The sequence below is a fragment of the Stigmatopora argus genome, chromosome 7 (genome assembly GCF_051989625.1).
Source record: "Stigmatopora argus isolate UIUO_Sarg chromosome 7, RoL_Sarg_1.0, whole genome shotgun sequence".
Lineage (NCBI taxonomy): Eukaryota > Metazoa > Chordata > Actinopteri > Syngnathiformes > Syngnathidae > Stigmatopora > Stigmatopora argus.
The window spans coordinates 3,530,517-3,547,385 of NC_135393.1; the positions used below are offsets into that span (position 1 = coordinate 3,530,517).

The 16,869-nt window shown below is 39.5% G+C and overlaps 3 protein-coding genes across 3 annotated transcripts in view; 2 read left to right on the top strand and 1 right to left on the bottom strand.

The window, feature by feature from the left end:
- LOC144076981 (uncharacterized) overlaps positions 1-16,317 on the bottom strand; it is a 32,711-nt gene extending 16,394 nt beyond the window's left edge. Inside the window, exons 1-2 of the mRNA XM_077604397.1 lie at positions 16,220-16,317; positions 5,269-5,539 (exon numbers count right to left, since the gene is read on the bottom strand). The gene's annotated coding sequence lies outside the window, so the exon portion shown is untranslated. The remainder of the gene's footprint in view (positions 1-5,268; positions 5,540-16,219) is intronic.
- On the top strand, positions 8,481-10,387 carry hmx1 (H6 family homeobox 1). The gene is made up of 2 exons (XM_077604394.1): positions 8,481-9,211; positions 9,515-10,387. The coding sequence occupies exons 1-2, from the start codon at positions 8,920-8,922 to the stop codon at positions 10,099-10,101; spliced, it is 879 nt and encodes a 292-aa protein (XP_077460520.1). The 5' UTR covers positions 8,481-8,919; the 3' UTR covers positions 10,102-10,387.
- hmx4 (H6 family homeobox 4) lies at positions 11,317-12,927 on the top strand. Its single transcript, XM_077604396.1, has 2 exons — positions 11,317-11,611; positions 11,705-12,927. Exons 1-2 carry the CDS (start codon positions 11,410-11,412, stop codon positions 12,292-12,294), a joined length of 792 nt encoding a protein of 263 aa, XP_077460522.1. The 5' UTR covers positions 11,317-11,409; the 3' UTR covers positions 12,295-12,927.
- Positions 16,318-16,869: the final 552 nt, after the last annotated feature.

Here is a 16,869-nt window from a genome sequence, read left to right on the forward strand (position 1 = left end):
TTGAAATTCAACTTATCAACCTTCCTAGGGTGGAAGATATTTGCTGCATCAATATATTTTATAATGGATTCATTTTGACATATTATTTGCTAGAATCGATATGCATGATCACTCACAAACGAAAAAGGAATGTTGATTGATTAATATACTATATAGTGTGTGGCCTTTGGTGACAACCCATATAGTATTCACACATTTGCTGTAGTACTTTTGAAAGAGGATGGGCCTAAAGTCGGTGGTCATGTTTGATTAATCAAATGGAAAAAAAGGACAGTGGAAGGAAAGCATTTGGTATAAAGTGGAATTGGGAGATTTAAAGGGTAAGAATCAAAGAATTTTCTTTCATTTTTGAGAGGCCCAATTTACCATAGAAGGAAAACAATTTGATCCCATGCTGGTTTTAAGTTATTTTACTTCTTAATACAAATATGAAAGAGCTGAGTTTAAGTCTCCGAACAGTAGAGCGGGTGTAAAAATCTGTAAACCTTCTTAAGTCCTTTGATTTTCCGGTTGAAAATCTCCCACAAACATTCTTGCCTTGTGAGCCTTTTTCTGATATGGAGTTAAAACTGTCCTGCTAAGGTCTGGCATTTGTAGGTTGTAGAAGCTGTTGACTTGCACTGAGGGGAAAGAGCACGGCAGAGATTATGGGCAATTAAAACCCACTTTATGCCGGTCTGCTGGCGTCACAAAGTCTAGCTGAGAACGTTCACCTCCCTTAGTACTACCAATGAGAACAAACTCTGAGGCATCAATAAGGGCTGATATTCATGCCATCAGAAAATAAATCTGAAAATGCTGAAATATTTCCTTTCAATATGAATTACTTGACTGGAATCTAAATTACGTAATTTGAAATAGTATTTTTTTCATTTGAATCATTGCATTAAAAACGAAATTTCAATAATTCAATTTGAAATTTGATATCCATTTTGCGTACCACTTATCGTCACAAGGGTTGCGGGGGTGCTGGAGCCAATCCCAGCCAACTATGGCCAACTATGGGGGACACCCTCAATTCTGGGCCAGCCAATCGCACGGCATAAGGAGACGGACAAGCATTCATGCTCATACTTCCTCACACCAAAATTGTGTATAAAGTTGAATTCAATTTGACTTTTTCACATTCAGTCTGGCGGGAGTGGTTAGCGCAGTTCACAGTTCTGGGGTCCTGGGTTCAAATCCAGGTCATGTCCATCAATGTGGAGTTTGCATGTTCTTCCCGGGCCTGCGTGGGTTTCCTCCAGGTACTCTAGTTTCCTCCCACATTCCAAAAACATGCATGGTAGGCTGATTGTACACTCTAAATTGCCCCTAGGTATCATCCGGGAATTTCGGCAAGAGCAATCAATCGCAACACAATGATCTTTTCCTCAGCCAATCAGTACCATCACTGTTGATCATGCGATAATGGCCTTCTTCAGATCCAGTTAAGAGGATCGCCATTTGAAGACGGTGGAGTGTCTGCGACGCAATTTCATACAATTTTTTTTTTCACTATACAATTTTGATGATGTATTCAAGTATAATACAGTAACACCTTGAGATACGAGCTTAATGCATATGTATGTCAATTTACTCGTATCTAAAATCAACTTTTCCCACAGAAAGGATGGCACAAATATCAGCACACAATTCAAATTATGAAGTGTGAATTAGTAATAACAGAGCAAGTACTTCACCTTAATAATCAGGTTAGATCTGAGAACACGGTCATTGGGTACCTTTCTTGAAAACTAATCTACTGTATTTACTAGTCAATGTGTTCAAATGTATAAATGGTAAAAAAGCACCATGAACCTGACCATATTGTTCTTCATGACATGTGAATATGAAGGAACCACCACGGAGACACACACCAAACTAATGCTGCAGCTATGCAATCTGCCAAATATGCTACTCAAAACACCAAAGTAAAATGAATTTGTTTTAAATCCCACAAAATCATGGCTGCTAAACTGTCATTGTAAGTGTTTTTCCGTTCTGATGTGGCACAAAAGTGTTGTCATAGGAGAAAATATATCATAATAGCCAAAGAGCAAGAAAAAGAAGTCACTGCAAAGATATTAATCATGTTTCAGTTTCACGATAACTGCTGGTACAATACAACACAAGCAAAAAAACAAAATCTGTCACCTCTGAAAAATTTAATTTGAAAAGATCTGATTGCGCAAAGACTCGCATGGGTACAGGTTTTCATTCAAATTGAACAAGAGGATACCTTTTGCAAGTGTAATCAGTTGATTGCAAGCAGGTGCTCCTTATTTTAGAAAACACCTCATTGGTTAAACTGTCGGCGGTGAATCAGTTGGAACAAAGACCAGGACCCACTGTGGCCCATTGTGGAATCGGTTTGACAACCCCTCATTTGTAAGCCAAAGAATAATTATGTGAACACCAGTCAGATGAATTAATGTGAAGAAAACCTTCACATACAGACATGTAAGCATCTAAGTAAATTGTAATTACATAATTTGAACTTTCCATTTTATTGTCCAGCTGAAAAGGTTATTTTAATGCATGCATTAAAAATGTTAGAATAGAAAATTCACCTGGGTATGTGTGTGAGTGTGCATGGTTGTCCGTCTCCTTGTGCCCTGTGATCGGCTGGCCACCTATTCAGGGTGACCACCGCCTCTGGCCCGGAGTCAGCTGGGATAGGCTCCAGCACCCCCCGCCACCCTAATGTGGATAAAGTGGTTCAGAAAATGAATGAATGAATGACTGAATTATATATATAAAAAAAGTTGTGTCAAAAAATGAGTGCCTGTAGTCAATTTACTCAATCAGTGAGGCATTCCTTATTTCATATGTGCAAATGTGAATACTTTTGTCTGAACAGATTGAAATAAAAGCATTGTGTTTCAATACTGAGCAGAATCTAGCATTTTCTCAGAGTCCTGTCCATTAAAGTGGTGGTTCAAAAATACTATAGGCTTGCAAGTTATATGCACACATGTAATCAGCCACACCTTCAAAATCATTCAAATGTAACTTTCTCTATCTGGTCGTATTGTACAGAAAAAATAGCGCTTCTTTATCATCTGAAAATGTTAACAATCTCAGTGACTGGCTTAGTGCAGTAGAGGAACTATAAACTTGTAGTATACCATGTGCTCATGTTGTACCATAATGAAAGACAAACACTATCCTGTTGGTTTACGTTGTTTGTGTTTGTGCGATGCCATTAGTTTCATGGATGCATATCGAATAGTATCGGTGTACCTTGTTATTGTCAATAATAGTGCAGAATTGTTCAAATGTGCACTAAGATCTCACAATGCTGTTTCCAAATAAGGTTTTGAGCAAATTACAGTCATTTCCAGACGATGTGTCGGAAGAGTTTACAAGAGTGAGTTTAAGTGGCAGTGCCAAAAAATGCACAATGGAGAGGGGGTAAAAACATTTATGTCACAGTGGAATGTACAATAAGTGTAAGTCTAGGGATGAATTTTATTTTATACAGACCCAGGACCAATATCGTATAATGTATTTTAGCAACAACAATAAAATGAAGGGCAATAGGCTGAATAGGAATCTGTTAATGAAAGACTTTAAGAGTAATACTTTTGCTGACATGGGTGCTAAAATAAAAACAATTCAGAATCTTCATACCAAAAAATGTGAGACCTTAAACTTGGATCCTTGGATATCATAACTAGTAATTATGTTAACACATTTCTCCAGGATGCGGGCACGCCAGGGAGGGGATCAGCGAGCAGCCGCAATGGTGTATCAGACCCTACTAAAACCAGCCAGCTGCTGTCATTAACTAAATAAATAAAATGTATTAGTCCTATTTGAAAATGTTACGCGCACAAACTCCATCAAATCCTGTCACCGTGTATTTTCCCCAAAGCTACTAAAACGTCTTGTCACAACCTGTCCAAAATGGAAATTTGATGCATTTTTATGAGCTACTGGAAATAGTGAGACCTTTTTTTAAGAATTCTCACACAGTCCTTTAAAGTCAATACTTTACCAGACTCTCAATCCCTCTCCGCTATCAAATTCATGCAAGTCAATCTTTGGTATCAATTTGGAACAAATCCGCCAACTCTGCAAGTACCCTGAAATGCACTTCTCGCAGCTGAAAAAGATGATGTAAGTCTCAGGCCTAGCCAAATTGCATCAAAAGGTGCGAGTTATAGTTTGGAAAATAGAGTATGTTTTCAAAAGTGTGATTAATCCTTTCATTCGTTCATTTTCTGAACCGCTTTATCTTCACAAGGGTCGCAGGGGGTGCTGGAATCTATCCCAGCTGACTTCGGGCCAGAGGCGGGGGACACCCTGCATAGGTGGCCAGCCAATCGCAGGGCACGAGGAGACAGAAAATCATTCATGCTCACACTCCTACCTAGGGGCAATTTAGAGTGTCCAACAGGGCTATCATGTATGTTTTTGTAATGTGGGAGGAAACCAGAGTACCCAGAGAAAACTCTACACAAGTGTACTGATCTGGATTTGAACCCAGGACCCAAAAACTGTGAGGATGACGCGCTAACCACTCAGCGCTAGGCCGCTACTTGTGTGATTAATCAATTGATTCAAATCCAGCACGGATAGCATGGTACATTCCACCAATCTTCAACGTATTTCTCATGATAATGTCACATGGATTACATGGACAGTCAAGTGGGTTTATTTATACTTGACCAAAGTAGTGAAGAGAGATCTTTGCAGCCCTTCTACAAGAATTGCAAAATTCCCATGAAAGTAGTCATGGTGTTTGTCGAAAATTTAGTCTGTATTTGACTTTGTTTGCTATTGGTTAAAAACCAACAAACTGTTGTTTTTTGTTGTTATTTTCAAGTGCCCTGCATCAAACAGCAGGATTTAGAGGAAAAAGTTTGAGGCACTATGGGAAAAAAACTTGAGTGTTCTCCAGCGATTTTATGCAAAGCTGCTACTTGTCAAACAAGCTAGCTGAGGTCAATGTAGTGCATTGAATGTGAGTGTTTTCGTGCAAAGAGCTGTGAAAGGCCCATGAGGAGATTCATCCTCCTGTCTGTCTTGCTGCCTCCGGTGGAATTAAGTGGGTCAAACTGTCTCCACTTCCATTGACTGTACGAGTCAAAGAGCACCAGAGCCGAGAGCCATTACAATCACACTCGATTGACTATTGGCCGGAAGAAAAGAGTAATTAGACCTGTGAGTATAAGTAATCTGCGATCTAAAAGAGGACAAAATGGAAATATTTGTGTCTAGCAACCTCAGGAAATGTTTTCTACAAAATACCATTTACTTGTTAGGCAAATTTTGACTCACTCTTGGTGTAAAAGAGGATTTGATGCAGTTGTGTCTTGGTAGATAGTAATCCACTGCATCCAACACAGAAGATGGCAAAGACTGGTGACCAAAACAAGAGAAGCACGCTCAATTTGCTCTAGCCGTCTCCTGGAGCACACACTGATGATATGATTCTGTGTGATGAAACATGGAGCGCAGTTGAGAGGCGATGTTGCAAGCTGTGGCGGCATGGAGGGGTCGTGACTGCGGTGTGGGCCAGCAGGCTATGAAAAGCAAAGGGCACGCCAAGCTGCATGAGGATCATAAGAAGAAGAGAAAACGAGAGTAAGGAGCAGATAGGAGCCTCTATGTCTGTGGGGCCCCCCTGTGCATGTCGGCACTGGCCAGGGAGCAACATCACTCACATGGCCCAATGTACACACAGAAGAGTGATCTAATATGGGCTTTCAACAGAACAAGCACCGATTTTACCCTTCAAATAAATGTGGTATGATTTTAAAGACAAGTGTGAAACTTTTTTGTGAATTTTGCCCCATTATTTATTACATTTCTAGTAAAATAGGATCCGTCGGAGTAAAGTGAAGTGAAATATTTAGGGTGTATTTGAAGAAAGGGTTTAAAAAAGAAAAGAAAAGATACGACGTCTACATTAGGTGTACTTTCTGATTTTGATCAGGCAGTAGAAGACAGGTGGAAGACTCATTTGTTCAGCGCAGGTCTCATGTTACCAATGTCTATGCCACGTCCTAGTTTGAAACGCAATATTAACGTTGATCCTCTGTCAAAGGGTAGGTCTAACCTGAGGGACGGAGGGGGAGAAGAGAAAGAGCCTGAAGTTAAAGGTCACAGCCACTGACTCCATTGAGGGAAATAAAAAGCTCAAATGTCTTGCCATTTGCACTAAAAGGGTAAAGACGCCCGTCAGCGCTTATATCAGTCTTTCACGAGATCAAACGATGAAACACTTATCTAATGAAGTCCATTTTTAATAAATTGCTTTGCTTAAAAACTGTAGTCATATCAACTGGTGGAATCTTTTGACAGAAACTTTTTGAAAGAGATACATTGTACCTTTAAAGTACACTTACAGTATTTTGATTGTGAAACAAAAGAATGAAGTCCTCTTTAGTTTTGTATAAAAACTCTTAATAGAAACACTCGGGAAACACAAGGACAATTAACAGTTTGACCAACTCTATGAAGGGCAGTCAAAAAAAAACACGTTGCAAACTGAGTGGTGAATATAATCCAAATTAACTATGAATTGAGATTAAAAAAATCAATGGATGATACAATATGCTTTGTAATTGGAATAACAAAAAAATATGAAGAGTAGTACAAGAGACACGTGCTCACTTTTGATGGAGAATGTGACAGTGGTTTGATTTTTTTTTAAATAGGATTGTAAATCACATTGTTATCTAACTGCACTGTGTTAAAACTTATTTTCATACACCTATATCTGATAGAAACATTGAAGTACTCCCAAAAACAAACTGCACTACAGTGGCGCAGGATATCATTCAACGGTGCCATAGACAGCATGTAAAGTAAAAAAATTATGGCCTTCGGTATCAAAGTCAAGTAATTTTACATATCTTGTGAAAGCTATAACATATGTTAAATGGTTTTTACTGAATAATAATTCATACTGATTCAAGTGTCACACACTTGTGCAGTGTTTATTTCCTAAAATGTCCAAAATTGTGCCACATATTATTTTTTAAATATAAACTAACTCATTCCCATAAAATGTCACGTTCTAAATGAGAAAGTCTGAAATGGAGGTACCAAAATCTGTTATGATTGCTGTTTTTTTGGCATACAGTTACACTTTAGCAATTAGATTAGATTAGATTAGATTAGATTAGATTAGATTAGATTAGATAACTTTATTCATCCCATACTCAGGAAATTCCCTGTCGCAGTAGCAAGAGGGTGAGAACACAGACACAGGAAAAGACATCTCATCTCATCTCATTTTCTGAACCACTTTATCCTCATTACTAATGACTAATGACTTCTTTTTCTTGCTCTATGGCTATTATAATATATTTTCTCCTATGACAACACTTTTGTGCCACATCAAAATGGAAAAACACTTACAATGACAGTTTAGCATCCATGATTTTGTGGGATTAAAAAAAATCATTTTACTTTGGTGTTTTGAGTAGCATATTTGGCAGATTGCATAGGTGCAGCATTAGTTTGGTGTGTGTCTCCGTGGTGGTTCCTTCATGTTCACATGTCATGAAGAACAATACGGTCAGGTTCATGGTGCAAAGTCTTGTTTTGACAAAGAAAAATGTCTTCCTTATTTACCATTTATACATTTGAACACATTGACTAGTAAATACAGTAGATTCGTTTTCAAGAAAGGTACCCAATGACCGTGTTCTCAGATCTAACCTGATTATTAAGGTGCCCCCAAACCGGTCCTTGAGGGCGGTGCAGGTTTTTGTTCCAACTGATCCAGCACAGACATTTTGACCAATGAGATTTCGGCAGAAAACAAGAAGCACCTGACTGCAATCCACTGATTGCACTTGTAGGACACCAGATTGGTGAAAAAAAGGTGTCTTCTTCAGGCGGTGGACACCCTGAATCGGTGGCCAGCCGATCGCAGGGCACACCGAGATGGACAGCCATACATACTCATACTCACACCCATACCTAGGGGCAATTTAGCAAGTCCAAACAGCCTACTATGCATGTTTTTGGAATGTGGAATATATATATATATATATACATATATATATATATATATATATATATATATATATATATACATATATATATATATATATATATACATATATATATATATATATATATATATATATATATATATATATATATATATATATATATAAAAATATAAATATATATATATATACATATATATATACACATACATACATACTCATATATACACATACGTGTGAACGTTCACGAAACTTGATTTCCGGTTGAAAATCTCCCACAAACATTCTTGCCTTGTGAGCCTTTTATATGTATATATATATATATATATATATATATATATATATATATATATATATATATATATATATATATATATATATATATATATATATATATATACATATATATATATATATATATATATATATATATATATATATATATATATATATATATATATACACATACATACTCATATATACACATACGTGTGAACGTTCACCAAACTTGGAAACTAATTTTTTTTGACAACCAGTCATACATACACATTCTTCTACCTTTTTACAGTGGGTCAGATCACGGATGTGACCCTGCATTGTGGATCTTCATTTTTATTTGCACTTTAATTGATCCAAATATAACAGAGCCTGCTCCGGGTTTTAAGGCTCGGACTGTTACTACTGGTACAGCAAGACTGTAATTCGCCTTTCATCCAAAAAGCCCATTTGCTCCTGTGCTCGTCCAATCACTGGATGCCCCCCAGTGCTCACCGTGTGTGACTGGACGTCTCACTTTACTGTACAACGCTTCCGTCGCCCGTCCCGCATTTACGTCCCCGTTCCAGCACAGCGCTACAGCAGGGATGCGGTACATGCCTGCTTGGAATTTTTGGACCTTTTTAACACGCTAAATGGAGACGGAATTGGTTTGATACTTTTGGAGGAGCGGTGAAATCCTGTAACCATGCAAAAGAGGCTGAAAGACACGCATACCCCTATATTGTCATCACGCAGGGCGTCGTCTTTTTTCATCGAAAACCTGCTGGCCACGGGGCAGAACAAAGGGGATTGCGAGAGCAGCCGAAGGGGCGCTTCGGACGACGTCGGCCGGGTCTCGAGCGTGCGGCGCGGCGTCCTGTGCGCTCCAGCTCCCGATAGTAGCAGCCCAGCATTGGCGCTCATGACCACAGAGCCGCTGGCAAACTGGTACGCCGGCAACAGTGGCATGCTCCTCAGAGCTTTGGGTGCTCCAGGCAGTGAGTATAGCTCAAATATCACCGGCAAAGAAAATGAGCAAAGTGACTGTGCTTCAGTGTGTTTTGTTGTATTCAGTTTTGTAATACACCATTTACTTTGTGATTAAAAAAAAAAACTCCTCAAATGCTTAAAATAAAATAAAATCAATGCATCACTCAATATTTTTTTCCAAGGCATTCCACACTTGCAAAGGTTGCGCTCGGATTGAGTAAATGTCCACTTTTCAGTAGATATTTGATTTTATTAACACTCACAATGCTCATGTAGAGTCGTTCAAATGGTTGCATTTTGTCTGCTCCCAGGTCCATCTCTTAACACTAAGTCAGAGGAAAACTGCTGCTCCGTGTCGACCAGCGACAGAAGTTCCCCTGCTGTATCAGAACCCGTTACAGACGACAGTTTCGAGTCCGACAGGAAATTAAGTGATGGCAACCTGATCGATGACAACGATGAGGCTCAAAATGGGTTAGACGCCTCATCTGTCTCAAACCCGACTCGGAAGAAGAAAACCCGGACTGTGTTCAGCCGAAATCAGGTGTTCCAGTTGGAGTCAACCTTCGACGTGAAACGATACTTGAGCAGCTCGGAGAGAGCAGGCCTGGCCGCATCTCTTCAATTAACAGAGACCCAAGTTAAGATTTGGTTCCAGAACCGGAGGAATAAATGGAAACGACAGCTGGCGGCAGATCTTGAGGCTGTTCAAATTCCCAACCAGAACCAGCGGCTTGTCAGAATCCCTATTTTGTATCACGACGGACCCTCAGCCACTTCTGCACTGGCTTTCAACTTGAATGGACACGAGGCCTTCTCCAACTCCATCACGCACCCCCTGTCCTCCTTGGCTCACTCCATGAGCATACTACAGTCACAAATGAGTGGCCTAGTGTAAAGACATATCAAACTATTTATGATAGAGTGCAATAACACACCTTGCCGCAACCAATCGCTGATAGCAAGGAAACTGTATGCCACTAAGTGAAGTCATGTTTTTTGTTTTAACTTGAAGTGCGTGTGTCTGCTATACTTGTCAGTAGATAAAAATCCATATATAATTGGAGTGCAAAGTACTCTGTTTAAAAGCAACCATTTTTCTCTATACTATACTATACTATACAACACACGCCCACAAGTTTTTAATTTGATCATTTTCCACTCAATAAATCAATACAAATGCAGACTTGCTTGTATGTTCACTGCCCAAAACCTATAGGCTAATTATTAAAAGAATGGCAGATGTTTGGGGACACCAGAACGGTATTTAATTTTTTTCTTTTTACTATAATGGATTAAAAGGAGTGAATTCTGATTATTATTATGCTAAGCTCTATAAAATGGTCCCTTTGAAAGAAAATCTTTATTTTAAGCTACACTTTTTTGGCATTCTGAATATTTTTTAAACAAGGTAATCTGGCATAACAGCAAAAAGGAAAAAAAATATGAAAAAAATATGCAGCAAAATTTAAGCTAATTTTATAATACAATCAAGAGACAAGCTAAATAAACTTTAATGAAACCAAACCTTGTAAATGAGAGACTAAACCTTTACACCTGCACAATATAATTATATCAACTTGAAAAGTACGTATGAATTGTCTGTCTGCCAGAATAATATTGTTGGTTTAATGACCACCACCAGATAGAACATTTCAGTTAATTTATTGTATTATACGTATAGATTAAAAATATTTGTGTGTATGGCGACAAGACATTGACTTGCTTTCTTTTGTGGTGTGTGATACACACGAATACTATCTCCTTCTGAAATACGTGGACGATATTAGATTGAAGCTGCTAAAAACAACTCATGCAAGCATCTTACCAATGTCTAGAAAGGTCAATTAATTCTATGTTAAAACACAGTGTAAAATGACATGTTAGAACCGCAGGCCTTTATAGAGTACATGAAGTTCGAGGAAAGAAAAAAAGTGTTCAGGGGAACTGAGATACAAGACGTTGGTTCGCCCCGCATCCCTGCCCTGCGATTGGTCCAGAGCGCCTGACGAATTGGGCCAATCAGCGAGTACCTAGGCGCGCCCCATCCAACGTATGGGCGCCGAGGTTACACACTGTGCTTCCCCAGCCAAGCAGTGCGCTCAGTGGATGATGCTATGGTGTGTGCACCATTGACACCTCAAAGCTGACTGCGTGTGTTTATCGAAGAGAAGTAAACAAAGGGGCTGATTACGCATTGGAGAATATGAGTAAAGTGGACGCAACATGCCGTCCCAGCGCCTCTCTCAAGTTCACCATTGACAACATCCTCAACCTGAAAACAAGCGGGCGTGCCAGTGACAGCCGTCACCCCGACAGCGCGCACGATGTCTCGGTCACCGCGACGTGTAAAGGCCTCATCCCGCAGAGCCGCTTGGAGGAGCCCGGACCCCAGCTCAGGCGCAGCGGTAAGGGCTGTCGGGATGATTTCATTCACGTGCATCCAGTTAACTTGACGCTGGACACAAGTGTGAGGTAAAGCAAATATTGCTCTATTCCAGACTTTACACAAGAGAGCGACCGGGCGAGCGTCTCGGCCGGGGATGACGGTCGGTCCGCGGAGGTGCGCTTCGAAAGCGGGGACAGCAGCTGCGACGACTGCAGCTCCACCGCCACTTCCACGACCACCACCACCACCACTACCACCGCGGAGCCCCTTAAAGCGGACAGTCCCGCCAAGAAGAGTAAATTGATGACGAAAAAGAAAACGCGCACTATTTTTTCCAAGAGGCAGATCTTCCAGTTGGAGTCTACGTTCGACATGAAGCGCTATCTGAGCAGCGCAGAGCGCGCCTGCCTCGCCAGCTCCTTGCAGCTGACCGAAACCCAGGTGAAAATATGGTTTCAGAACCGCAGGAATAAGTTAAAACGGCAAATCTCCAGTGACATGGACGGACCGGTAAGCGAGTTCCCAGAGACGGTTAAGCCCGTGGTGGTGGGTCAGCTCCCAGCCTTGTACAAGGAGAGCAGTCTGTTGGGGAGATGCCTGATGCCCATGCCCTTGCCCGTCGTGTACCCGGGTACGAACACGCCTTACCTCTGTTTCTCGAACGCCAGCAAGTACTTCAGCCTCTATGACGGAGACGTATGACGCTGCTAACCGAGCCTGCACGTGCAAACAGACACTTTTCTTTGTGCCAAGTGGAGCATTTATGGCGTCAAGCCGACAGTTCAAAGGACGGGCCGGACGCTGTCTCTATAGCGTTTAAAAGGAAGGATGCAAGTAGTAGGAACATATCACATTCAAATGAACTGCTTTGGGTATTATTTATTTATTAGCCGGGCTTTGTGTATAGGCCTAACACAATACACCATGAAAGAGAAATAGCAGGCCAAGCAAACAGTAGCCTGGCCGTGCATGGCCTACATCATTAGCATCTTATTGTTTACATGATAGTCCATTATCATTGTTATTATTATTATCATTATTATTATCATTATTATTATTATCATTATTATTATTATCATTATTATTATTATTACTATTATAATTATTATTATTCTCAACAGTAGCCTATGCCACCAAAGAAATTAATATACCTTGCATGCATTTCCAATATCATAAAGATTTTGGATTACAGAAATTATTTGTATTTAAATGAATGTCATTAACATTTTGTTCACGCATGTCTATTTTTTTTAATCTTACACTTACGTTTTACTATATCTGCCTTTAGGCTCGAAATGACATTTACAGCAACTGTAATTAAAAAAATCCTTTATCCCAAAAATCTTTTACAACTGATTCAATAATTTCAGATGACTTGTCGTCTTTAGCTCAGCTCTACAAGTATTAACTGGATTTTACATGTTTAGATTTATGTCTATTATGACTTTAGCATCACATTTAAAAAATGAATGTGTATGAATATTTAAATTAAAATATTATTCATTGTTGTAAAACTAATAATATCAATTTACCTTTACTTCTGAAATAGCAACTTCCCGTTCGCTTTCATTTCATTATATTTTTATTAAAAGTTGATCAAAGTTATTACAACCAATTATGGATTTGAAAATATCAAAAGTGATATAAATGAATTCACATCATTATTAGTATACAGTTAATTGAAAATAACACTCCAGTCTCAAAATGAATTTAATTTCCATTATTATGAAAAACCTTGTCCATCAACTAAATTCACCTGTAAAACATTAAAAACATCAATAATACTAATTATTATAATGCTGCAGCCATCTGTTGAGAGAGAATTTCGCCAGTCTCTTTTAAACTTGCTTTCTCTGTTGTTGTAGCATATTCAATCATCCAGATAATCTTGAGAGACATACAGCCTTAAACACAACATTATATAAATGCGTAATATGGCAGAAGCTAACCTCTGACCCCAATGGGGAGGCCATTCTGTCGGGAAACCATGTAGGGCTTACTTCGTCAGGCAGTAGCTCCGGAATATGATTAGCTCTAATTAATTATTTCTTAGCCAACAAAGCTTCTGTGTGTATACATTGGCAAAATATATAATTCAAGTTGTGTTTCTTCACTAGCAAAACAAACATTGTGTTTAAGATTAAACATACTAATCACAGAGCGCTCCAAAATTGTATGAAAAAATAATTTGAGAAAAAAAATGAAATTATCGTTGAAGGTTGTTGTATTCCTCATGACCTCCTGCCTTGAGTTGGAAGTAAGTTGACCCCATCAGTCCAGTCTGACCTCCAGTGCAATTTGGCACAACACTTAGACTCCATATGTGTCACATAAGCTAGGTCATCTCTCTTCTATCTCATATAAAATCAATAGGTGACAGGCTCAAGCAATTCAAATGGTGTAATCATCCTATTTATAGTAATAAAAAGGAGTTTAGGGCATCTTAAAGTGAAAAATCCAAGATAGCGTGTCAATCAATAACGTGTGCATTGTTGAACAATTACCTCAATTGAGGTGACATTGACTAAAATATACTGCATAACTCTACTCTAAAATAGTCATGAGCATGTCTAACTTGGTGGAATGTTCAAGAAAAAATTGAGGGGGGAAAATGCATACATGTGTGAGGGTGTGTATTAAGAGGGGAAAAAAGAGGTCAGTTATGTCCGGCAGGCTGTCTCCAGTTGAAGAACTGAAATACTCACTACTCACAATTCTTTGAAGCTATCTAGTCACACAGCAAGAAGGCAGAAAAAACATTTAGTTTCAAGGGGTACAGATCATTGACATTCTCATATTTAAGTAGCAAATTAATCTTTACATAGTATTCATTCTATTATACCGTGCTTTAATGACTGTGAACCATCAGACATATAACTATAAATTGAATAGGTGTAATTGGGTCGGCTACCTTTTGTCAACATTTTGTTAGGGCAGCGTTATAATTGCATATTGTTTGAATAACGTGACGTTAGAGTCCTAAATCTATACATACCATGCATTGTCATGACTGAATGAGAGAGCAAAAAAGATAAAAGGGGGTGGGTGGGTCCTCAGTTATAACCATTTGATGAGTGTCTGTTTGTATTGGAAACAATACAAACACGTTTGTATTTCTTCACGGGTCTACGCCTCCGTTAAGCTGAGGTCTGGCTTCTCAGAGGCAAGGAAGTGCTGTTCCTAATGGTTGCAGAGTGTATCCAACAGTGACCAATTGTGTGTGTGTGTGTGTGTGTGTGTGTGTGTGTGTGTGTGTGTGTGTGCGTGCCGTGTTTGTACTGTATGTGTGCGCACGCACATTATGTCGGTGTAAAAGTTTCTGGCAGCCTCTTTCTGCATGACTAGATGGGGCCCACTTTCTTAGCCACAGCATTTCTTTAACCTCTGTTGACCTCTTCTAGTCATCTGACAAAGGTCATCGCCCAAGACGAATGGAGAGACTGTCCCTGAACATTTCCAAGAGACAATAATATCCTTACTGAACTCCTACTTCTGTCAAACCAAAGCAAACCTAACAAAGCCTAACTCTTCGCATAGACTGCACAACAATGGCAAGTGTTGTTGCAACACTACGCAAACATGGCGAACATGCTTCAGGAAAAACATTTGGCTCAACCTTTGACGTCAAATACAATTCCTTCTGAGACGCTGGTTAAACCTCATATTTAGTAACACATTTTCCTAACACAGCTGAGGCAAATCAACCACTTGTGAAATTTGAATATGAAATAACTTTGATGGCCAAAGTCGAAAACAAAAATGTTCCTTACTTCCCAGTTATTGTAATCTCAAAACTGTTTATCTGGGAGGTCAGCATTCATAATATATCTTACAGAAAAACAAACAAATCCCCATTTTGATTTCATGACTTAATGGTTTTTGTCAAACAGCTAAAATTTGGTACCACCTACTTCATAGCTGAACATCGATAAACCGCATATATTTTTAGTTAAAAGCATCCACAAAAAACACATTGGTCCAGTTTTTAAAAAAATAATTTCCACGACTACACTGTTTTCCTCCCACATTCCAGAAACATGCATGGTAGGCTGGTTGGACACTCTAAAAATTGCCCCGAGGTATGAGTGTGAGTGTGAATGGTTGTCTGTCTCCTCATGCCATGCGATTGGCTGGCCACCAATTCAGGGTTTCCCCCGCCTAGTGCCCGAAGTCAGCTGGGATAGGTTCCAGCTTTCCTCCCTACCCATATGAGGATAAAGCGTTTCAGAAAATGAATGAATTAATACTAATTTCCATGACACACCAAATGACCTTTTACCATACACTAATGTGCCACAGCATATTGGTTGAAATAACCACTAATGTAAAGTGAATTAATTTGCTCCTAGGATCTGTTTGCAATCCTAAAACAGTTATAAATTATACAGCCAATATTTTACAAGACGGCTGCTGAGTGGTTAGCGCGTTGGTCTCACAGTTCTGGAGTCGAGTGTTGGATCCCAGGTAGGCTCTCACTGTGTGAATTTTGCATGTTTTCCCTGGGCTTGCGTGAGTTTTTCCAGGTTCTCTGGTTTCTTCCCACATTCCAAAAACATGCAGGGTAGGCTGGTTGAACACTATTAATTGCCCCTACGTATGAGTGTGAGCGTGAATGGTTGTCCGTTACCTTATGTTCTCCGATAGGCTGGCCACCAATTCACGGTGTTGGCCGCCTGGTGCCCGAAGTCAGCAGGAATAGGGTCCAGCACCCCTTGCTACCCCTGTGAGGAAAAACCGTTCAGAAAATTAATGAATGAATATTGTACAAGACAATATAACATTCCAAAGTGTCTTAAGAGTATGAAATGTAAACCATTCAATACCAAAACTATTATATATCAAATTGGCGAATATAATTTTTTTTCGTTATTGCATTATTGGCAAACAGAGAGTTAATCACAACCACTCGCATGGCAGTCGCTCATGCTGACTGACTAGGGCGATGAACGGCGGCAATTGAACTTCCAAAACAAATTTCTATTTGTGGATGTGTAGCGTGCATCTAATACGTTAATTACCTATTTCCTTCGGGAATAACAGCAAAAGGGGTTGAACTACCAAGAAGCCCCGCTGGGGATGGTGGTTTCCACCTGTGATGAAAATTTACGGGCCACTGATGAATGGGTAAACGGCCCAAATAGAAAGACTAGTGATTAGCACATCAACCTTACGGTTCTAAGATCTACTAATGAAAGCCGGGTGGATCCAGACCTTCCGGAGTGTGGAGTATTCCTGGTGTCCTCGAGAATGTGTGGGTTTTCTCCGGGTACTCCAGTT